This window comes from Cydia fagiglandana, chromosome 25 (assembly GCF_963556715.1).
Source record: "Cydia fagiglandana chromosome 25, ilCydFagi1.1, whole genome shotgun sequence".
NCBI lineage: Eukaryota > Metazoa > Arthropoda > Insecta > Lepidoptera > Tortricidae > Cydia > Cydia fagiglandana.
The window spans coordinates 9,301,582-9,325,843 of NC_085956.1; the positions used below are offsets into that span (position 1 = coordinate 9,301,582).

The 24,262-nt window shown below is 37.6% G+C and overlaps 2 protein-coding genes across 5 annotated transcripts; one reads left to right on the forward strand and one right to left on the reverse strand.

Moving 5' to 3' along the window:
* The first annotated feature begins 282 nt into the window (after positions 1-282).
* On the forward strand, positions 283-10,023 carry LOC134677093 (isochorismatase domain-containing protein 1-like). 3 transcript variants are annotated; one of them, XR_010099989.1, is made up of 5 exons: positions 283-494; positions 3,674-3,880; positions 6,341-6,457; positions 7,442-9,609; positions 9,660-10,023. XR_010099989.1 is itself a non-coding variant. In XM_063535545.1 (4 exons), exons 1-4 carry the CDS (start codon positions 363-365, stop codon positions 7,601-7,603), a joined length of 618 nt encoding a protein of 205 aa, XP_063391615.1. In that variant the 5' UTR covers positions 283-362; the 3' UTR covers positions 7,604-10,023. The 3 variants fall into 3 exon arrangements, 2 of the variants coding, with proteins under 2 accessions (XP_063391615.1, XP_063391616.1); XM_063535545.1 differs by having other exon boundaries at positions 7,442-10,023; XM_063535546.1 differs by lacking the exons at positions 7,442-9,609; positions 9,660-10,023 and adding an exon at positions 6,848-7,002.
* Positions 9,957-24,045, reverse strand: LOC134677098 (coatomer subunit zeta-1). 2 transcript variants are annotated; one of them, XM_063535552.1, is made up of 6 exons: positions 23,909-24,045; positions 22,624-22,769; positions 21,278-21,377; positions 20,193-20,326; positions 18,066-18,156; positions 9,957-10,080 (listed from the first exon to the last, which is right to left on the reverse strand). In XM_063535552.1, exons 1-6 carry the CDS (start codon positions 23,939-23,941, stop codon positions 10,033-10,035), a joined length of 552 nt encoding a protein of 183 aa, XP_063391622.1. In that variant the 5' UTR covers positions 23,942-24,045; the 3' UTR covers positions 9,957-10,032. The 2 variants fall into 2 exon arrangements, with proteins under 2 accessions (XP_063391622.1, XP_063391623.1); XM_063535553.1 differs by lacking the exon at positions 9,957-10,080 and adding an exon at positions 15,437-15,556.
* Between the last annotated feature and the right edge of the window lie 217 nt (positions 24,046-24,262).

The window sequence follows — 24,262 nt, forward strand, 5'->3', positions numbered from 1 at the left end:
CCTATACATTTGATGTGCCCCTCCCCCGCAAAAAACGGCAGACTATTTTGTACCGAAAATTTTAGACATGGCGTCTCCGTTGGTTATATCCTCCAAGTGTTCTTAAGATTAGTTTACCTTATGTCACGTGCGAATAGCTCTAATTTACATTATACATTTGCTAGTGTGTTTTACGAAAATCAACTCTAATACAAGCATTTTAAAGTCGAATACTTCCGAGTAAGATATTAAACAACTTTTTTGACAATGACAATATTCGCAACTATGCAAACGTTACTTGTCTTGTCTAGTTGGCTGTTGGCTCACTTCAGTTCACTGTTTATTTTGCATATTCGCCGGTTTAATCACTATATACCTATAAAATGGCCCGTAATATTGTAAAACTAGGCGCTCTGGAAGCCCAGAGAACAGCATTCCTCCTATGTGATATTCAGGAGACATTCAGGCCTCATGTAAAACATTTCGGTGAAGTTGTTAAAGTTGCTAACAAAATGGTATGTATTGATAACAAGTGATAGTTACGTAAGTTTGATAGCAATATCTTCTAATTATCGTATTTGCTTATTTTTTGATAGATACAGTATGAATATTAAGATATTGATGTTGGATTTTTAAAACGGCTCAGAAGTCGTAAACCTCATAACTCCCCCGGAGGACTTCCGAGGTTTGCGGCGTAAGCCGACGTAATGTGTATATAGTTCGTTTTTTTTAGCATTAGAGTGACATTCCATTTCCAACCGCAATACTGTTCATTTTACTATGGAAACGCGTCGCTGTCATTGTCAATTTCCATAGTAAAATGAACAGTATTGCAGCTGCAGTTGGAAATGGAATGTCACTCTTGCTATAAAATACTCGTAAAGTATAAATCTTGATGTGTCTGTTTAATGAATAACACTTTTTAAAAATAGGTCACGGCAAATATGTAACAATTATGAATCTAATACGATAATTTATATTCTTCTGCTTTCATAACCCCTCAGCTGTGGGAGATGAATATGGCCGCTCCCCCTCATCTGTGGCAGCCTAAGGGGTCTGCTCCACAGACAGGGTTTCTAGATTCATGTGCAAGTGGAAAATTGCGATTTATTCTGTTTTTTACAATGATACAGTCTATAGTTTGTATTTTTTCTGCCCTTTATTTAATTATCTAACTGCTACTTAAAATTACGACCATTAAACTAACATAAAATAACTGTACAGTCGAATTCAAATTATAGGTACCGAAATGTATCTTTCATTTTCTATTGTAATAAAAAAATAAACAGTTTTTAGGCGTATCTGTTACTCTAATTATGTACATAATGTAATAATACACGTCAAAAAAACATAAAATGTCAGGCTTATCAATTAAATACATGATATATACCATTTGAAAACTTTATTGAAATTATGTCTGCCCTAGAAATGGCGCACGTAAATAAGTTACTAATTACATGCATTGTGGAGTCCTACCACACCCTATGTAATAATTTTATACATAAATAAGAAATTTAAGTTGTAAACTATCTGTGGCCAAAGTAATAGTAATGCAGGTGCAGTAGATATATGGTAAAAAATGTTTAAAAAATGCTTTTATTTATTCATGCACCATTGATAGCCCACTAAATGTTTGAAAATCACAGCAACCAGCAGCCTTAATCCAAAGAAATTCCGTTTCTCAGGGTATTAATGAAACAATATTTAATAATAAATAATCGCACTTGTTCTTATTAAACAAAAAACATCTAAAAACTTGATCCGAAAACAAGACAAATATAGACCAAATCACATCTATATGGTTTGATTAATATGGACATACCTAGACCGTAAGAGCAATAAAGGGATATTTAAGAATGTGTGAAGAGTAACACCTAAAATCTTAGTAGCAAACCCCACCACCATCATCATCATCATCACTGTCGCCTAGTACCCATATTAAAAGCTTTGCATAATTAATTTATATTAAATTTTTTATACTCGTCAATCTCAGTATAAAGACTTCATGGACCAAACTATAATCTTACAAATTAAATGTCCAGCCCTTGTTATTATAGCCTATGTGGAAAGAGAAGTATCGTAGAATTAGTTAGTAAGTGGAATGTCCATGCTATGCAAACGTGCGTTAGTAACATGACAGCGCCGTCTGTGGCGACAGCCTGGCAGGTGCTCGTCCAGTCTCTTGCGACAGCCCGAGAGGTTATGTGCCGACCGTTATTTAGTTTGATAGCTATTATTCACTTTAAATAGATTTTAAACTAATTTCATTGTATTTAATGTAATCTATATGAACTACGACATATTATGATTGTTTTGAGACATAGTAAAACTTATAAAAATAATAAGAAACCGAGTAAGAAAATTTCGGCTATGACTTGGCATGTCATTTCTTCACACCTTTAGGCCCTTTAGCACTTATATTATTCTAAAAACACACCCAAATATAATATTAACAAAAGTTTACTGACATTTCCTCAGCTTTTTAACGGTTTCACCATAAAAATCCACAATTTTACTATAAAAACACGTAACATCCTACTCGTCACAGTGGCTGTTTTTGACTGACGAAAGTTAACGACTTTTTCAACCGTTGAACATTCAAATGTTCGCTTGCTAGCTGTCTTGCTTCATTCACTCCACGATTAAATATGTCAGAGCGAGTTAAACATATGTTTCACTGATATTTTACCTTAAGTTTAGGCGCAAATTATGCGAACCTGGCAGGTTGAGCCACAGATAAACCGCCAATTTTATGACCGCCTGAAAGGCGCTCCCACAGTTGAGGGGTTATGTAATAGTTACTGATTTTTAAAAAGCGTTTTTCAATTAAAACACATGTCAAGATCGCTTACTTTCTTTTGTATTGCAAAAAAATTAGTCTCTATATCTCTAACCAGCGACCCGCCCCGGCTTCGCATGGGTTAAAAATAATACACCTAGCCAGTGGCGTAGCTAGCATGGGTGGCACCCGGTGCGGAAATTGTGGGTGTCACCCCAAAATTCAATCAAAATTGTAAAATATATTTAAAAAGAGTAATTGTAATTTTTGTTAAATAGCTCAGGATTTAATCCGTTTTCATTTTACGAATTTTTATAGGTGGCACTACTGATGTTCACGGTCGGGTGTCACCCCTAAATGGGTGACACCCAGGGCGGACCGCCCCCGCCGCCCCCCCCCTAGCTACGCCACTGCACCTAGCCCTTTCTCAAGAATCACTATTGATAGATGAAAACCGCATGAAAATCCGTTCAGTAGTTTTTGAGTTTATTGCGAACATACAAACACACATACAGACAAAAACGACGGGGGTCTTTGTTTTAACACCTTCATTGCCAATCAGGCAAACAAGACATCCGCGCCAGGCCACAACAATTTCATCATATAAAGCTGTATAACCACGATCCTGACTATCGGGTCATGCAGCCTTGGAACGGAATCATAAAATAAAATACCCGATAGGGTTTTCGGCACTGAATGTGTTAGTATAATGTGTTAAGATAATAGAAGAGAGGTAAAAAAATAAATAAATAAATCATTTATTCACATTAAATAATTCTTCTGCCAAACTGCAGGGCAGTATGTAGGTGCTGTGATAGATGTTCTATTGTAGGTACTATGTATAGTATGATGACGATGGTAGTGGAACACTGCCCAATGTATGTAAATACTAAAATGTATCCGCCATCATTCCAGATGGAAGCAGCAAAACACTTTAAAATCCCAGTATACGTTTCGGAGCAATACCCGAAAGGGCTCGGACACACAACTAAGGATATTGATGTGTGCAATGCAGCTCTAGTTTACGAGAAGACTAAGTTCTCTATGTATACTCCGGAGCTACAAGAGAGGCTGAAGAAAGATGTGCCGGCATTGGAAACTGTGGTCTTATTCGGGATAGAGGTTTGTAAACACATTTACTGCTATGCTATGGTTGTAGTGCGACCTTGTAGCCGGTAACATGAGTTTCTACCAATAAATGGGTATATATATACCACGAAAGAAAATTCTTGGATAACCAAACTTGGATAAGCAAAAAAAAGGTTGACTGCTGAAGTAGGTGGCGCTGTACGGTGTGACGCAGCTCTAGTTTATGAGTGACTGCTGAACTAGGTGGCGCTGTACGGTGTGACTTAACCACTAGTACATCAGTGACTGCTGAAGTAGATGGCGCTGCACGGTGTGACGCAGCTCTAGTTTATGAGTGACTGCTGAACTAGGTGGCGCTGTACGGTGTGACGCAGCTACAATGTATGAGTAACTGCTGAAGTAGATGGCGCTGTTGTGACGCAGCCCTAGTGTATGAAGACTAAGTTCTCTATGTATACTCCGGAGTTGCAGGAGAGACTGAAGAGAGATGTGCCGGCGTTGGAAACAGTGGTCTTATTCGGGATAGAGGTGAGTTAATACATTTACTGCTAAGCTACGGTCATAGTGCTACTTTGTAGCCGATAACATGGGTTTCTTGGTATATAGCAAAAAAAAAAGGTTGACTGCTGAAGTAGTTGGCGCTGTTTACACAGCTCTAGTTTATGAGTTACTGCTGAACTAGGTGGCGCTGTACGGTGTGACGGAACCACTAGTACATCAGTGACTGCTGAAGTAGATGGCGCTGTAAGGTGTGACACGGCTATAGTGTATGAGTGACTGCTGAACTAGGTGGCGCTGTACGGTGTGACGCAGCTACAATGTACGAGTAACTGCTGAAGTAGATGGCGCTGTTGTGACGCAGCCCTAGTGTATGAAGACTAAGTTCTCTATGTATACTCCGGAGTTGCAGGAGAGACTGAAGAGAGATGTGCCGGCGTTGGAAACAGTGGTCTTATTCGGGATAGAGGTGAGTTAATACATTTACTGCTAAGCTACGGTCATAGTGCTACCTTGTAGCCGATAACATGGGTTTATTTATTTATTTATTTATTTAAACTTTATTGCACAAAAGAAAACTTATCGTACAAAAGGCGGACTTAATGCCAAAAGCATTCTCTACCAGTCAACCTTAAGGCAAAGCAGAGAGATTGTGGGCGGTGCAACTGCTACTACTACTAACAAAATTTAATATAATATAAGAATGTATATGGGTTTCTTGGTATATAGCAAAAAAAAAGGTTGACTGCTGAAGTAGTTGGCGCTGTTTACACAGCTCTAGTTTATGAGTGACTGCTGAACTAGGTGGCGCTGTACGGTGTGACGGAACCACTAGTACATCAGTGACTGCTGAAGTAGATGGCGCTGTAAGGTGTGACACGGCTATAGTGTATGAGTGACTGCTGAATTAGGTGGCGCTGTACGGTGTGATGGAACCACTAGTATCAGTGACTGCTGAAGTAGATGGCGCTGTAATGTGACACGGCTATAGTGTATGAGTGACTGCTGAACTAGGTGGCGCTGTACGGTGTGACGGAACCACTAGTACATCAGTGACTGCTGAGGTAGATGGCGTTGTAAGGTGTGACGTGGCTATAGTGTAGGTACGAGTAACTGCTGAAGTGGGTGGCGCTGCCGCGCCGTACGGTGTGACGTAGCCCTAGTTTATGAGTGCCTGCTGAAGTAGATGGCGCTGTACGGTGTGACGCAGCCCTAGTTTATGAGTGCCTTCTGAAGTAACACTTCCACCGCCAAGGGGCATGGCACACTGCGTCCAATTCGCACGTTACTCTCTCTCTCTCTCTCAAACTCTCGCTCAAACTTTGGAGCGACGTGCGAATCGGACGCAGTCTTGCAGTGCAACATTATTGCCAGCTGCATTGTGTCAAATATCTGGGCAGCAGGATCGATTCTGACATTTGGGGCAGCAGGAAACTAAAAATAAATATTTTCGAGAAATTTATCAATTTTCGTCAGCATTTCTGCAGCAGTATTGCAGCTTGCAGCACAACATTACCTACTGCCAAAATGGATTTCGCTGCCCAATTTTTTTACATTTGTGGCAGCCACGCATTCTGCAGTAATGTCACGCTTTTGCAGTCTGACTCCTGAAGTAGATGGCGCTCTATTGTGGAATGTCTTTATAGGTATTGACTGGATTGTCAAATGTCTAGCAATATCTATCATCAGCTACATAATATTTTAAGAGATTCGAATCTTGTTTGCCATACAATTAAATAACATATTTTTTTGTATCATATTTGATACAATACATTTATCTTACTCTCAAACTAAAAATAAGTTAACTTGTTGATATTGATCTATTCTACAATATTATGCATTAATAATGATTTGATTAAAAAAAATATGGTGCCATTATTAATCCCGACTCATTATAACACTATTTAAACGACATCATAAACTAGCCTGCGGTATGGTTAGGCAACGAATAATTGGTGCAGGCACTAGTTTTTACAAAAAATATTTTCATTTCAGGCCCACGTATGCATCGAGCAGACAGTGATAGACTTGCTGAATGAAAATATCTCTGTCCATGTCTTGGCTGATGGCGTGTCTTCCAGGTCTTTGATGGACCGTGGCTTGGCCTTGCAGGTAAATATAGTACGGATCAAAATTTAGTAGGTCATGTATCACATATGATACACAAAACTTGGTAAAGTCATGTATCACACATACTATACAGAACTTGGTGGGATATGTATCACATATGATACACAGAACACATACAAGTCACGTGGTACATATAAATAAAATGAAAAAGTAAGTATGTAGGTATAATGTATAATACATGATACCACTACACGTGACGATCCATTATCGAATTCACGACATATTTCATAGGTTCATGCTTCCCTTATAACTCATCTAAAGGGTTCTATGACAGCAGAATGTACTATCACATCTCTCCATTTCTGTAATCCAACTTCATTTACCTACATCTAACTTCTTTATTCGACTATTAACTTGCCTTTTCCATTTCAGCGCATGCAATCCATAGGTACCTTCATAACCACATCAGAAAACGTCCTTTTCAAACTGATGAAAGACAAAAATCACCCCGCCTTCAAACACATTTCTAAACTAAATAAAGAACCTACGGTGGATACGCTGGGATATACGATGTCGAAACTGTAAAAAACTAGGTATATATCCATGTATCATATGTGATACATGAATTCAGCCTCTCATTGTCATAATTATCAAGTATAATAATCAATCTTTTTTTTTGTACATGTCTTGATTTCAGCTTTTTAAGTAACATTTCTATTACTATTATATCTATAGTATGTCAACCCATTTCCGTCAGCAGCAAGGGCGGCAAATTTAAAAAATGTAGGCGCGAAGGGCAATCGTCTCATAGGATATTTAAATTTCGCACCTTTTTCTACTGACAAATTGGTTTGACTGGCTATAATAACAATCTGTATTAGTTTTTTTAGAATTCTTAATATTTTTCCTCTATTCTGTGGTATTTCGTGAAAATTAATTTCACCTCTATGGTATTCATTAAAATATGACGATTATACTGAACTCTAAAATCTCAAGATCATTTAATATACTAATGTTTTTTTCCAGCGTTTCCAAACCATCGGCTGCTTCGTCGGAACATCAGAGAACGTACTTTTCAAGCTGTTGAAAGACAAAAATAATCCGGCTTTTAAACAGATTTCTAAACTCAATGTTACACCTACTCCGGACAATTTTGGAGCGCAAACTTTGGAAAATAAATTACTTTAATACTTATACACGGTGTAACATGAGTAAACCGAATAATTTTAACAGCTTATTCCTGATCATATTTAGAGACAAAAATGTCATATAAACTTTTTTTAATAAACGCCTAGGTTCAGAGATAATATTAATTTAAAAATAAACAAGTTTTTGTTGTTACATGATGTAAAATGCCTTTTTGATGGTAATGTAGCTGCTATGGGACGTAGTCTAAATATCCTTATTGATAGATGTCAAAAAGTGACAAGTAACACTTTGCAAACAGAAGGTTTTACGAAAAAAAAATGTAAAAATCAATGTTAAGTAACAAGTTTACCAATAACATTTATTTTTTATGTACAAATACATTAAAAAAATTGAAAAACAAAAAACAAAAAAATATTTTTTTTTGGCGAAATTGACCTAAACTCATATTACATTTTTTCCTTCTTTTGACCTCAGAAATGCGTGGTTAAAATTATTCGGTTTCCTCATGTTACACCGTGTATATGCCTTAGGGCATGCACCATTCACTAACCAGCCGGCGTAGCCAAGGTTACAATCGCTATCGCTTAGAGTCTAAGTCTAAGCCTTGGACAATGTAAAGCATTATGTCTCTCTATCACTCTTCCATATTAGTGCGACAGTGACAGTTGCATTTCGATCGCTACGGAGCGTAAGCGATCAGCATCTTGGCTACGCGGCCAGGGGTTACCCGGTTAAATCTGGAGTTACCAGTAGTTTCATTTTCATTTCATTTCATTTATTAAATGCCAACCATGGTATTACAAGGTGTTTACATACTATATTAATATATAACATTATAAAGTACTGCATGGACCCTGCTAGGGCGTGACAAATCTTAAAATATAACTTAACCTAGGGAAAAAATGTAAAATTTACACTTAAAACTAATACATATTTTCAGCTCCGTCATTCATATATTCTTCGAGAGTGTAAAAAGCTTTAGATATTAAATATTGTTTTAATTTTGTAACAAAAATAGTGTATTTCTCTTCAGCTACTATGTGACTAGGTAAGTTATTGTAGACTTTCATCGACATGGAATGTGGTCCGTTCGAGATCATTTTGAGTTTGGCTATTCCAATCGGCACCAGTTTGTTCCTTGGCCTCAAGTTATGGTTTCCTTTACAAAGGTCTTTAGCTTGGGTATAGAGATAAAAATATTTCCGCACGAATTTGCATGACTCGAGAATGTACAAGGATGTCAGTGTTAGTATTTTGAGTTTAATAAAATGGGGTCTACATGATTCGTCCACGTATATATTGCTCAAAATTCTAATGCATCTTTTTTGGATTAAGAATAAGTCAGGGGCATTAGTACTATCGCCCCATAAAATAATGCCGTATTGTAACCACGCTTGCGCAAATGCATGATAAGCGGAAGTTGCTGTAGTTAGGTCCGAGGTTTTTTTAATTTCTTTCAGGGCGTAAGTAAATTGGGATAACTTTGAAGAAATCTTATCTATATGGTTTTTCCAATTTAAATGCTGATCAATTTGAATACCAAGCAGAGAGCATGTTTTAACAACCTCCAGTTTGGTGTCGTCATAGGATATTTCGGTTTCTAACGCTGTTCTTTGGTGAGGCCTGAACTCGATTAAGTTCTATTTGACACGGGGTTAACGGTTTAACCGGTTAACCCAGAGTTTATAGTGGGATGGTACAAGTGGCGCTAAGGGACATTAGACAAGAAAATTATGTACCTTTATTTAACGCCACAACTTATACACATTCAGTGGCGTAGCTAGCATGGGTGGCACCCGGTGCGGAAATTGTGGGTGTCACCCCAAAATTCAATCAAAATTGTAAAATATATTTAAAAAGAGTAATTGTAATTTATGTTAAATAGCTCAGGATTTACTCCATCGCTTTCATTTTACATGATTTTACGATTTTTTATAGGTGGCACTACTGATGTTCACGGTCGGGTGTCACCCCTAAATGGGTGACACCCGGGGCGGACCGCCCCCGCCGCCTCCCCCTAGCTACGCCACTGTACACATTATTAAGTATATTCAATCAATCAATCAATTCATTTATTTGTCGAAAAGCAGGTAAGGTATATTATAATTTTGTTATTATTTCTGAATTATTTAGTACTTTATTTTTTAAATAATACCTTTACCGTTACCACAGTAACAATAATACGTCTGAATCATACACACTTAAATAAATGTTAAATAGAAAAATTGTTTTGTATTTATATACCTACCTGTAGAAAATTGCATTTAATATCTGAACTACTATATTATATAATGTCATAGTATTACCTATGTTATTTGTACTTATTACATATATTTTTGGTTATGGTATCTGTTATTAAAAACTATATAAATACGTATATTAAAAACAAGGCTGTTTGTAAATATGTTTTAATTAATAATAATGGAACTTACATAGATCAAATAAAGTTATACTATGTTTCTTGTTTTTCATTTCAGCAGCGACCATTTCAGCTGCTCCTTCGCTGATTGTAGGACCTGAAAAAAAAAATTAATTAACCCTTTGGCTGCCATTGTTAATAATACTTTACCATAGTAATAAAAGATACTTCTCGTAATATTTATTTACCGTATTACGTGTTACATGCCAATTGAATATACACATAAATATAATAAGAATTTTGGTTTACTCAACTACAATAAAAAATAATTTACTTATTTATAATCACATACACCTATTTAAACATGACTAATACGTATATCACGCGAACTTATACATACATATATAAACTTTGGTCAAATAAATTAGGGGTCATCCATTAATTACGTCACACCAATTTCTAGGTTTTTTGACCCCCTCCCCTTGTCACACTTGGTCACATTTGGCAAACCCCTCCCCCCCTAGTGTGACGTCACATTTTTTCTACGAAATCGCCAAATCGAATTAAGTAAGTACCTAAGTATTATTAATATTTTATCAAAATATTTTTGACGATATAAATATTAGTAATTTTATAACCCAAAACTGCTTAGGAAAGAAAATTAAACGATTAAAAACTATTTTCGTTTTAAAAACGTGTTATTTAAATGTACAGCGAACTAAATAATTGAAATAAATTTTCGGTTACTGATGAAGTTAAAGTGACGTCACAAAGTTTGTGTCTCCCCCCTCCCCCATGTCACAATATGTCACATTTTCTTGACCCCCTCCCTCCCCCTAAACGTGTGACGTAATTAATGGATGACCCCTTATTATTCCTTTAAAATGGGTCGATAACGTATTATCCATTCGTATTTCTTATCGAAATAACTTAAGTTGTAAAGATATTGATATAACACACCATAAAACTAGTCAGATATGTAATATTGATAAGGGCCATTCCACCAGTGTCGCTACTGAACGCTACATTTTTAATACTTTGAAAATATTAGTAAGCCGATTTTTGGTGTGATAATATTCCACTCTATGTAAGTTCCATTCCGAGAATCAACTATTTCGACCAAATAAAAGAAAAGGTTCAGGTCGTGTCATACCAGAAGGTTAAGGAGTTGGCAGAGGACCGGACTTGGATATTGCTCCTCCGACAAGATCACAGCTCTTAAATATAAAGAAGAAGAATTTCCATGGTTTGGTTTTAAAATAGTTATTTGTACAACAAGTGATCAAAGTTTGATATTTCTTCGAGTGCTTATTTTGAGTCCCGTGCAAGCGAAAGATTCTATAATTTAGAATCTTGAGCGTAGTAAGGGATTCAAAAGCGCACGAGATGTAAATAACTTTGATCTCGTGTAGTACACAAAATTTTTCACCCTAAGCAGTGAGAACATACCTAGAGGGACAGAGATAATAGAACCCAAGTATATCGAACTTGTATTAGATACCGCATGTTGAAATGACATTTGACTATAAAGGTCACTTGAATGACATTACAAAATACGATTTTGCTCACTGAGTGAGACAAAATGACTCAGTGAGCAAAATCGCATTTTGCTCACTGTTTTTAAGAAGCAAAGTACTCTTTTTCGAGCTGCTGAGGTGAAAACACTATTAAACTTGCTTGCATTTGGTAATAAATCAAAAGAGTATAGCGTTTGTAAACGACACTAATGGATTATTAAATAAAATTTCCTTTAACGTAGGTACTGGCCACTGGGTAGAAAAATAATGCTTAAGCACAAATATGACTTTCCATAGAGAAGGGTCCTTATGCTTAATGTGCAATAAGGACCATTATATAGGAATTTCTGTTGGAATTACAGATACAAATAGTCCTTGAAGCATAAGGACCCTTCTGTGATGGAAAGCCAAAAATATGTAAGTATCCATGCGAAAAATTACATGGCCAATTAATGAATTGATTCAAAATTTGTCCATGCAATTATGCAGCTCGGTGTAGAATATTTCTTGAGGGACTAACGAAGTTATAAACTTATAACACAGTGTAGTGAAATTTAATTTACTATATTTCCCTCGTGTAATTACGATAGCTTTTACATCTAGGTTTGTCTAAAAACCGGACAAGTGCGAGTCGGACTCGCGCACGAAGGGTTCCGTACCATAATGCAAAAAAAAACACAAAAAAAGCAAAAAAAAAACGGTCACCCATCCAAGTACTGACCACTCCCGACGTTGCTTAACTTTGGTTAAAAATTACGTTTGTTGTATGGGAGCCCCATTTAAATCTTTATTTTATTATGTTTTTAGTATTTGTTGTTATAGCGGCAACAGAAATACATCATCTGTGAAAATTTCAACTGTCTAGCTATCACGGTTCGTGAGATACAGCCTGGTGACAGACAGACGGACGGACGGACGGACAGCGAAGTCTTAGTAATAATAGGGTCCCGTTTTACCCTTTGGGTACAGAACCCTAAAAAGCTGGCATACTTGAGGATTAAACAGATAGTATTAGGAAGAATGTGATTGTGGTACCTACAATATTGATGGTGCAGTCAGCAGCAGAAGTTGCTAAGCGGGCGAGGTGTTCAAAATTACCTTGACAATAATTATTTTCTTAACAATAAAGTCGCGTCAAGATAATATTGGGTTATTCCCACTAGTTACCACCAAGTTGTTACCAGTGGTAACTACTGGGATTTTTTTTCCCACCTTTAACCACTGGTAACTACAGGGAATAAAAATTCCCAGTAGTTACCACCAACTCGGGTTAGTGGTAACTACTGGGAATTTTTTTCCCACCTTTAACCACTGGTAACTACTGGGAATAAAAATTCCCAGTAGTTACCACCAACTCGGGTTAGTGGTAACTACTGGGAATTTTTATTCCCAGTAGTTACCACCAAAACTTTGTTAGTGTTAAATACTAATAAAAACAGTAGGTATGAATAGTATAAATAGAGTTATGTATTTTGAACTACTTACCTAATAAAATCACTTGAAAAATCATCTAAATGGATTATTAAAATTATCCTTTAGTACATATATCATAGTTTTTGTACTAGTACCGGTTAAACTGTTTCAATATTTTTGGTCACTTTTAAGGGAGTTTACTAAAACACTAATCGACTTATAATTATTTATTAAATAACTCTATATATTTATACTACACTATTTATAGTGTTTTTATTAGTATTTAACTCTAACAAAATTTTGGTGGTAACTACTGGGAAAAAAAATCCCAGTAGTTACCACTAAACCGAGTTGGTGGTAACTACTGGGAATTTTTATTCCCAGTAGTTACCAGTGGTAAAAGGTGGGAAAAAATTCCCAGTAGTTACCACTGGTAACAACTTGGTGGTAACTAGTGGGAATAACCCATAATATTGAACACCTGGCCCGCTTAGCAACTTCTGCTGCTGACTGTACCCATAGTATTTTTTTTTTAGTTTCACTGATTGTCTTTGGCCAGCATCATATTATTATGTATGATTGTTAGAAACCTAGAGTCGGTCCATGCTAACTCTGCATGGTATTTGCGATGACAAAGTGTGGCCATGTCATCATTAATTTAATTATCAGTTTAATTTAATCTAGATTTATAGTAATTTATTGTAATAATTGTATGTATGTATGTATGTATGTCACTTTATTGCACATAAACAGGTTTACATAAAATGGACAAAAACAAAACAAAAATAAAAATGTTATGTACAAAGGCGAACTTATCCCTAAAAGGGATCTCTTCCAGCTAACCTTTGAGAAAATGCGAAAGGATCAGATAATTGTATGTAAGTTATGATGCTAGTTGGTCGAAATAAAAATGATTTAATTTAATTAATGTAAAATCTCTGAAGATAATGTTATACGTTTTTAATAAAACATCTTCACTTTGCTCTGTCAAGTCGGTGCAAAGTTAGCTTAGACAGACTCTAGTCCAGTGGTGGGCAAAGTACGGCCCGCGGGCCAGGTCCGGCCCGCGAAAGGGTTCTATCTGGCCCACCGCCGGTCATTTAAAATACCGGGCAAGTGCGAGTCGGACTCGCGCACGAAGGGTTCCGTACCATAATGCAAAAAAAAAAACGGTCACCCATCCAAGTACTGACCACTCCCGACGTTGCTTAACTTTGATCAAAAATCGCGTTTGTTGTATGGGAGCCCCATTTAAATCTTTATTTTATTATGTTTTCAGTATTTGTTGTTGTAGAGGCAACAGGAATACATCATCTGTGAATATTTCAACTGTCTAGCTATCACGGTTCGTGAGATACAGCCTGGTGACAGACGGACGGACAGCGAAGTCTTAGTAATAGGGTCCCGTTTTACCCTTTGGGTACGGAACCCTAAAAAATGCATAATATGGCCAGCAATATGATAAAAATACATTTTTGCTGTAAATCTGGCCCTCTGAAATTCCTTCAAGTTTTGGCCCCTCATGAAGAAAGTTTGACCACCATACTGCTCTAGTCACACCTATAACTGTGTGTGTCTGACTAAATATGGGGTTAAAATGACGCCCAAAGAAAATAGGGTAAGTAAAAAGTAAATAAACTTAAGAGCGAATTGAAATGCAAGGTAGTTAATAATACAGTACTTCAAATAATAATAAATAATAATAAATAAATATTATAGGACATTCTTACACAGATTGACTAAGTCCCACAGTAAGCTCAAGAAGGCTTGTGTTGTGGGTACTCAGACAACGATATATATAATATACAAATACTTAAAATACATAGAAAACACCCATGACTCAGGAACAAATATCTGTATCATCATACAAATAAATGCCCTTACTGGGATTCGAACCCAGGACCATCGGCTTCGCAGGCAGGGTCACTACCCACTAGGCCAGACCGGTCTTCAAAAAATCTTAAGAGATGATATGGCGATTATTTGACATTTTCTTGGCTTTTCCCGACTGTCGGTCATTGTATATATATTATGACAAATAAATTTCGTGTGTGATCCTACCATGTGTAGTAAAGGAAAGATAATTAGGTATCTAAAATGGAAAAACCGGGCAGGTGCGAGTCGGACTCGCGCACGAAGGGTTCCGTACCATAAAGCAAAAAAAACGGAAAAAAATGCAAAAAGAAAACGGTCACCTATCCAAGTACTGACCACGCCCGACGTTGCTTAACTTTGGTCAAAAATCACGTTTGCTGTATGGGAGCCCCACTTAAATATTTATTTTATTCTGTTTTTAGTATTTGTTGTTATAGCGGCAACAGAAATACATCATCTGTGAAAATTTCAATTGTCTATCACGGTTCGTGAGATACAGCCTGGTGACAGACAGACGGACAGACGGACGGACAGCGAAGTCTTAGTAATAGGGTCCCGTTTTACCCTTTGGGTACGGAACCCTAAAAAACATAAAAAAAAGTATCACATTTGATACATCATGAAGAAAAGGGTTAAATCCTTGTGCAATAAACACACTTGCATTTACTAATCACTCTCAAGTCAGTAAAGAAAAATAAAATAAAAATAAAAGTTAACAAAATCTATATTTAGATATATAAAGCTAATAACAATAGTCAATACATAATTATTATTATTATATCCAATTCGTTGTGCTTATTAGTTATCATTCATTATCTTGTAGAGTATCTGAAACGGGCAATATAAAGCATTTGTAATATAATAAAATATAAATATTATAAATAAACATTATTATTAGCAAGTTAGTAGAATAATGTGCCCCTACAAGTTAGGGATTGACAAAATTAAAACAAAGAGTTAGCGATTATATAAGAGGTGTATAGTATAAGAAAAACTGATGCTTCGAATTTGAGAAGTAGATGGCGCTATGCGGCTCCGTATATTATGCGGTAACGCTGTTAAAAATGACGTTTGACAATCCAGTTACCAAAACGTTGCGTCGTACAACGCCATCTACTTTAGCTGTCATAGTCGGGGCACGATTCGTCGTTTTTAATCTATTATACATAAGGTATTACTGTTGTTTTAAAATAATGTATTTTTTAATATATTTAATTTTGTCACTCCCTTATAGTTACAATAATAAAATAGCATATTTGGGGCATTATCTATGAAAAGGGACCTTATTGTCGATGGCGCTTACGCCGCACAGCGTCGCGCGGCATTGTATTTATATAGGAGCATCGTTAATAATGGCGTAAGCGCCATCGACAATAAGGTCCCTTTTCATAGATAACGTCACATTTAATTAAGATTGTTAGTGTACTTACAAATGTTTAAACTATTAGGATTAATTAAAAGTGCAAAAATGAATTTTAACATCAACCCTTTCGCTGCCAGTGTTACATATTAGTGACCAATAATTAGTGCTTTTAGGAACTTGATGTTTTTGTCTGCTACAGCAAAAATGTTTTTTTTTTTTGTAAACTTACATGCATAAAAAATGTTAAACTTAGTATAAGTACCTAAGTGATTTAATGTTACATTGCATTTGGAGTAGAAAAACGTAGTAGAATAATCCAAACAGAAGCGGTATTTCAGCTATTAACCTTTTCGACGCCAATGACGGTTATCCGCACCGTAGGTCCAATGCTAAACTTGCTAAAGACGGATTAATCCGTCACAGACCACAGAGCAACATAGACCTGCGTGCATATGCATAAAGTTCAATTTCAGTTTTGACACTTTGGTGACGTGGCGTCCGAGTGACAGCTTTTGTGTTTGACACGCGTTGAAAAGGTTAAAAATTTAAAATCTGATTTTGTTTTGACGAAAATCTTTGGGCAACTCAGTCGTATTTGTATAATGGGGCACACTAAGGACCACCTCATGGCTCCTCTACACGATGGGCCAACGCCGGCCACTCCAAGGAACGCAGCCATGCGGTAGAATGAGACAGCAATATCACTTGCTCCATCTAACGCATAAATGCGTCCCTCGGAGTGGCTGGCGTTGGCCCATCGTGTAGAGGAGCCATCACAAATAGCGTCTTGAGCGTCGGCGTCTAGTCAGCGCTATGGAAAACGGCGTCGCTGCGCGGTTGCGTCGACGTTGCGTCGAGCAGCAGCCATAGTTGACTAGACACCGACGCTCGGAAGACGCTAGTACGACTTTTATTTTATTTTCTTTATAGTAGGGTGGCTCTAAATAACGCAAGTTAAATAAAATAATATAAATTGACGACAAATCAAAATTAGATTATTAATGTATGAATATTATCTAGTTTCTAACATAATACTAAGATTAGGAAGTACATGCGTGCAAAGATTAAGTTGTAAGCCATACAAAGTATTTCACAGAGCATTAACATAATATTAAGGTGGTTAGTAAATAATTAAAAGAAGTTTACTACGGGCATAGAGAAATATAGTAATAATAGAGTGCTCACTCCATAATAAGTCGTCTTGGTACTAAGACTGATGTATGGAGTGAGCACTCTATGTATTTTTTTTCTCTATGCTAAGGGCCACTTGCACCAATCACTAACCCGGGGTTAACCAGTTAAACCTGGAGTTACCGTGGTTAGCAACATGCAGAACAATGTACGAAAATCTATGTGGGAAGCGTCTCTTTAAGGGGTCATCCATTAATTGCGTCACACGAATTTCTAGGTTTTTTTGCCATCCCCCGTTGTCACACTTGGTCAAATTTGGCGAACCCCTCCTCCCCTCCCCCCCTGGTGTGAAGTCTCATTTTTTAACGAAATCGGCAAATCGAGTATTATTAATATTTTATAAAAATATTTTTTACATAAGGAAATATTAGTAATTTTATAAAGAATAAAAAAAACAATACAAACGAATAAAAACGATTATCGTTCCAAAATGACTGATGGAGTTAATGTGACGTCACAAAGTTTGTGTCTCCCCCCCTCCATCGTGTCACGACATGTCACATTTTCTTGACCCCCCCCCCTAAACGTGTGATGTAATTAATATACTCGTAGATGACCTCTAAGGGCCACTTGTACCATTCCACTAACCCGGGGTTAGCCGGTTAAACCCGGAGTTACCATGGTTACCAGTACAATTTGACAGTGGGTTCACGATTTAACCGCTTAACCCCAGGTTAGTGGGATGGTGCAAGTGGGCCTAAGAGGAAAGAAGGAATGAAGAAGGTAGACGTATGAGTTTGGTGAGTTAGTTCACCGGAAGAGGGTATTGACGTGTCGTATTACCTGCGCGACGGTCTGCTCGCCGAGCGGCACGTCCTCCGTGCGCAGCGCCGCGCGACCCACGATAGATGTCGGGTCCGCGTCCAGGATTACCCTGCAACATTTAATAGTTATTTGTACAACAAGAGATCAAAGTTTGATATTTCTTCGAGTGCTTATTTTGAGTCCCGTGCAAGCGAAAGATTCTATAATAGATTCACGAGCGTAGCGAGTGAATCTAATTTAGAATCTTGAGCGTAGTAAGGGATTCAAAAGCGCACGAGATGTAAATAACTTTGATCTCGTGTAGTACACAAAATTTTTCACCCTAAGCAGTGAGAACATACCTAGAGGGACAGAGATAATAGAACCCAAATATATCGAACTTTGTATTAGACCCCGCATGTTGAAATGACATTTGACTATAAAAATCACTTGAATGACATTTTGTCTCACTCAGTGAGCAAAATGCGATTTTGCTCACTGAGTGAGACAAAATGACTCAGTGAGCAAAATCGCATTTTGCTCACTGTTTTTAAGAAGCAAAGTACCCTTGTTCGAGCTGCTGAGGTGAAAATTATATTTTATAGGCGAACCCTACACGCAAGATCCATATTGTGTGTTACGATATCTATTTACGTGTAGGGTAGTGTATTGACGGATCACAATATTTCGCTTGATTTCTGGAAATGCTTGTGATCTGATCCTAGATCCTGGATCGTGATATTTATCGCGTCAGTAATTTTTCTCTGTCTAGAGTCCATCGTCTGCCTCGTACAAAGAACGCTTCGTACTGACGCGATCCGTATTGATGGTGTAGGGTGTGCTGTGATCCGGCCCAAGATACATAATAAATATCATGATAATTATCACAATAATTATTGACGTGTAGGGTTCGCCTTAGAGATGCAACGGATAGTTGTTTGGCCGGATACCGGATATTCGGCCTGATGGAACTATACCTACATTTCGGTTTTTCAGGTGCGTATTGTGCAGGTCTTGACCTGTTCTGTAGTAAACGTTCGTTCGGACTCATATCTGGGTTCGAAATGAGTGCGCGTGCAAGGGAGTGAATTAAATTATTTTAAAATAATAAACGAGTACGATTATGACCATGACTGCCGTGCCTATATCTTAGATCCAATTTGTTTACTCCAAAATTATGCAATTTTAATATCCGGTATCCGGCCGAATAGTAGGGCACTAACCGGTACCCGGCCGGATATTAAAATAATGGCCGGGTAGGCCGGATACCGGATAGTAACCGAATATCCGGTGCATCTCTAATTTTGTACAATTTGCTTACAAAATAGGGTGGTCATGAGTCTGTGTCTTAGGGCTGACTTAGACGGCGCGCGAACTCGCATGCGATTTTAGTTACATTGCGGACTGTTGGTTACGTCCAATTTAACCGACCGATCAAAAACCGCATTGTAATGAAACTCGCATGCGAGTTCTCGCATCGTCTAAATTAACCCTTACGCTGCGTCTTACGTAAGCGAACAACTCGCAAACGTAGGGCCTAAGGCGTTCGCGTTCGCAACGAGATCGCCCACGTAGGACACAGGTATAGCTAGGTATCAAAGGATTGATTCACCCCGCGCCGCATCGCTTCGCGTCGCGTTCGCGTGTTGTTCGCCTACGTAGTACACTGCGTTAGAGCATTTCGTCAGGCGACGAGCAAAAGTCACTATTTACTAAAAAAAATTAAACAAAAATCGACCTTCTTTCAGTCCTGATATGGTTCACTATGGCTATGAACTTGTGGTGGTACTTAGTGACTTTTGCTTGTCACCCGACGATTTAAAGGGGCCCACTGAATAAGTCCGCCGGACGGTATCGGCCTGTCAGTTGTTCGGAACTGTCAAAATTTTGTTCTAACTGACAGGCCGATACCGTCCGGCGGACTGTTAATCAATGGGCCCCTTTATAACTGGAGTCGCCTTTTAGAGCTTACCCCTCTGTCGAAAACCATGCACAATTGTGCAAAGTTTTGTATGAACTGACATAGCTATTTGTACGCAATACATTTTGACTTCCCTTCCCCTGGAAAAATCGGCAGACTGTTTTGCACAGAAAATGACAGCCATGACGTCTCCAGTTAGTTACTAAATGCTCTAAGGTCCGTGTATATATAATTTTGCCACCTACCCGCCGTCACAAATCTCGTCGAACGCCAACATGACGGCGTCCAAATTATCGAGCAGTACTCGCCTCTCGACGTTCCGACGCAAAAGGATACTCACGGACTCGTACAGTGCGTTCAATACTGACAACAGGATCAGCTGAAATGGGTAATGGTAAATATTATCAAAGACATATGTAACTTCGTATAAGATGAATAGAGTCTAAGAAAAAAACGTGCCGCGGAAATCAAGAAAATCTCATTCTGGGATAGATGGCGCACACACCTTTAGCCTATTCTCGGCTAGATGGCGTGACGACACCGTTTCATATTTAACAATTTTAACACATAGATATCAGTGAATGAACATGGGTCAAAATGATATAAAAATAATAAAATCATTTATCCATATAGGTATATTCATTTTTATGATAATCTTATACGTGTTTATTTTGAGTTATGGTCGTGTGTCGATAGATGGCAGTAAATTTACAGTGACTACAACAATTACTATGACAGGACCCCTCTATACTCTCTATTCTTTTTGATATTATTAACCCCCTTATTCATAAACGTCTACTAAAGTTGACAAGCCGATAATAATTGTTTGTCCCTTTCCATCATACCAATACGTCGGAAAGGAACAAACAATTATTATCGGCTTGTCAACTTTAGTAGACGTTTATGAATAAGGGGGTAAGTGTGTAAAGAAAATAGACAAGAATTATTGTCAATAAACCGGCCAAGTGCGAGTTGGACTCGCGTACGAAGGGTTCCGTACCATTACGCAAAAAACAGCAAAAAAATCACGTTTGTTGTACGGGAGCCCCACTAAAATATTTATGTTATTCTGTTTTTAGTATTTGTTGTTATAGCGGCAACAATTGTACATCATCTGTGAAAATTTCAACTGTCTAGCTATCACGGTTCATGATACAGCCTGGTGACAGACAGACAGACGGACTGACGTCACCCTAAGTCTAAGTGGGGCTCCCATACAATAAACGTGATATTTTTGCCGTTTTTTGCGTAAATGGTACGGAACTCTTCATGCGTGAGTCAAACTAGCACTTGGCCGGTTTTGTAGTTGTTAAAAATAATTTATAATTACCTCGTTTTCATGCGAGCTCCCCATAACATAGAAGAACAGATCCACGTTACTCTTGTAAACGCAGGTCAGGCCTTCCAGCATTATGATTTCAGCGTTGGCTCTGAAACAGTACAGTATAACATCATTTTCACATGTCCCCCCCCACATCTAGCGTCTTTCGAGCGTCGGCGTCTGGTCAGCGCTATGGAAAATGACGTCGCCAGTTGCGTCGACGTTGCGTCGAGCAGCGGCCATAGAGTTGTAGACACCGACGCACGAAAGACGCTAGTGTGGGGGTGGCCTTAGAGGTCCCACTGTTGGGCACAGGCCTCCTCTAATAACCTCTGGCAGCCCCTCAAGCAAAACCAAATGAAAATGTCATTAAAACTTTATTTCTAATAAGACAATAAATGTTTCTTTAACTAAGTACATAAAGTCATAAAGTCTAGTGGGTAGTGACCCTGCCTGCGAAGCCGATGGTCCTGGGTTCGAATCCCAGTAAGGTCATTTATTTGTATGATGATACAGATATTTGTTCCTGAGTCATGGGTGTTTTCTATGTATTTAAGTATTTGTATATTATATATATCGTTGTCTGAGTACCCACAACACAAGCCTTCTTGAGCTTACTGTGGGACTTAGTCAATCTGTGTAAGAATGTCCTATAATATTTATTTATTTATTTATTTAAACATTTAAATATGTGACGTCCCACAAAAAAGGTACCTTATGGCGGTTGGCGCTTACACTATTATTAAAGCCGCTCCAAAATTATTGCGGCGCCATGCGACGTAAACGCCGGCCGCCATAAGGTACCTTTTTCCGTGGAACGTCATATATAATAAAAAAAAATAAAAAAAAGTTATTTATTTATTTGTTTTACAAGGGGGCAAAGTTGTTGTTTAACCGCTCATGCTACTATTGATACACGAGCAAGCGAAAAATTCCAAAATTGAAAAAAAAGTTCGAAAAATGGAATCTTGAGCGTTGCGAGGGTTTCAAAGCACGAGGGTTAAACAAAATTTGCCCCCGAGTGAGACACAAAATTTTTCACCACACCAGCCCGAAGGAAATATTAAATGTAAAATATTAAACAAAATCAAACCCAATCAAAATGAATGTTATTAAATATTTATCATCCGAAATCATCATTTAAAAGTCAATTCTACCAGCAAATATAAGAAAACAACTCAAAAATTGTATTTGATTACTTTGCCTCACATGTGAATAAAATGCAACTTTGCTATCAGTTTTTGAAGTGCATAGTGAGCCTTTACGAGCTGGTGTGGTAAAAAAGTATTAACATACGCGATATAATCTATTAACTATCGCGGTAACCGAAGACTACTAAATAACTATTACATTACCTGTGTGTCTTGTTAAATAGGTTCTTCTCAAACGCCTTCTGCTCCTTGGCTGTAGGGAGTATGTTCTTATCATAGTACTTGGCGAGTATTCTGTTGCCCTCATTGTCCAGGATGCACATGCCCTTCACGATGTACAGAGTAGGCTCCTGGAATGTACGGGTATGTCCATGATACAAGTGTGATAAATAGTAAATATGAAACAAGCGGTAAATTTTAGAACATGACCGAAGGGAGCATATATGTGTTAACCACTCAACCGTCCGGCCCGCGAGACTGTTTTCCTGTCAACCGTCCGGGGTTTTTTAGCGACGCACGCCCCGCGAAGCGCATTTACAACTTTCTACAAAAATTATAACTATATTGCCATCTAAATTTTTTTAGAGCTATTTAGTTAGGCTACGTTGTCGCATCAAGAGAATTAGTTAATAATGCCGAAATATTCCATTAGATGGCTCTGAAATCAACTCTTTCTTCCACCCCTTTGGATAGTAAGGTTCCCGCGGACGGTTAAGAGCATATTTTTTTCGGATACTATGCTATCGTCGGACGGTCAAGTGGTTAAACAATGTTTTACAGTACAGGGCCCTTAAAATTTTCGACGTAGTTACGTAATGTGCTTATTATAGCACCTGGTGTTGTAATGTAGCTTCAGATATGTACTGTAAATAATTTTTTTAAGAATTTGCATGGGCAGTCACCATCAGGAAATCATATCGGAGCGGCCAAGGTAAGGTTTACTTGGGTAATTCCGAATGTCGAAAACTGTCGGATAATTCCAAAAGGAGACTTTTATAATGATGGAATTAAGGGTGATTTTCATCTGAATTTCGGAATTATCCGACATTCGGTATTACCCGAATACACCTTACTCAAAAATATATGAACATGAACTTAATAATAGAATACAACAACTTGACAATAGGAGCTGTGTTTAGATATTTGAGAACACCTTGTCCGCTTCGATATATCTGATGGCGACTGTACTGGATTGTAATTAATAATAAAATAACATTATAACTATTATTTCCAACAATCTTGCATTGAAAGAGTGACATTCAAATAGATAATTCGTATTGAATTTATATATATTTCTTATGAAATATTGACCAAAGTGAAGCTGGAAGCAGACAAATTCGGTCGATCTGTGTTAGAATTATAAATGAAAACTGAAAAACCACTAATTTCATCAAAACATGCCGAAATTACACCGACAATACCTCATTCTGTTCGTTTAATATAACATAATTTGTGACGTTTTATATAGTTAAATAAGTGTAATACTTACAAACAACGATCCCTCCATACTTGTATGAACCATACTATAATTGTATTTACGCCTAAAACGAGTGTTTTTACAAAAAAAGAAATGCAAATTTATTTACACGCGTTGACGTGTAGATATTTTGACGTTTGACGTGTCGATGGAATTGCCAGACTTATATTTAAAAACTCCAAGCACAGTGTGTTTTTAGGGTTCCGTACCCAAAGGGTAAAACGGGACCCTATTACTAAGACTTCGCTGTCCGTCCGTCCGTCTGTCACCAGGCTGTATCTCACGAACCGTGATAGCTAGACAATTGAAATTTTTACAGATGATGTATTTCTGTTGCCGCTATAACAACAAATACTAAAAACAGAA

What these genes read in the sequence shown, in the direction of transcription:
- LOC134677093 (XM_063535545.1), top strand. Translation starts at nt 363, where the DNA reads ATGGCCCGTAATATTGTAAAACTAGGCGCTCTGGAAGCCCAGAGAACA. An exon ending in TTAAAGTTGCTAACAAAATG is followed by an intron (nt 495 to 3,673) that starts GTATGTATTGAT and finishes CCATCATTCCAG; the next exon opens with ATGGAAGCAGCAAAACACTT. An exon ending in ACCGTGGCTTGGCCTTGCAG is followed by an intron (nt 6,458 to 7,441) that starts GTAAATATAGTA and finishes GTTTTTTTCCAG; the next exon opens with CGTTTCCAAACCATCGGCTG.
- LOC134677098 (XM_063535552.1), bottom strand. Translation starts at nt 23,941, where the DNA reads ATGGTTCATACAAGTATGGAGGGATCGTTGTTT. An exon ending in GACGAGATTTGTGACGGCGG is followed by an intron (nt 18,157 to 20,192) that starts GTAGGTGGCAAA and finishes TAAATGTTGCAG; the next exon opens with GGTAATCCTGGACGCGGACC. An exon ending in GCGAGCAGACCGTCGCGCAG is followed by an intron (nt 10,081 to 18,065) that starts GTAATACGACAC and finishes TTTTTTTTTCAG; the next exon opens with GTCCTACAATCAGCGAAGGA.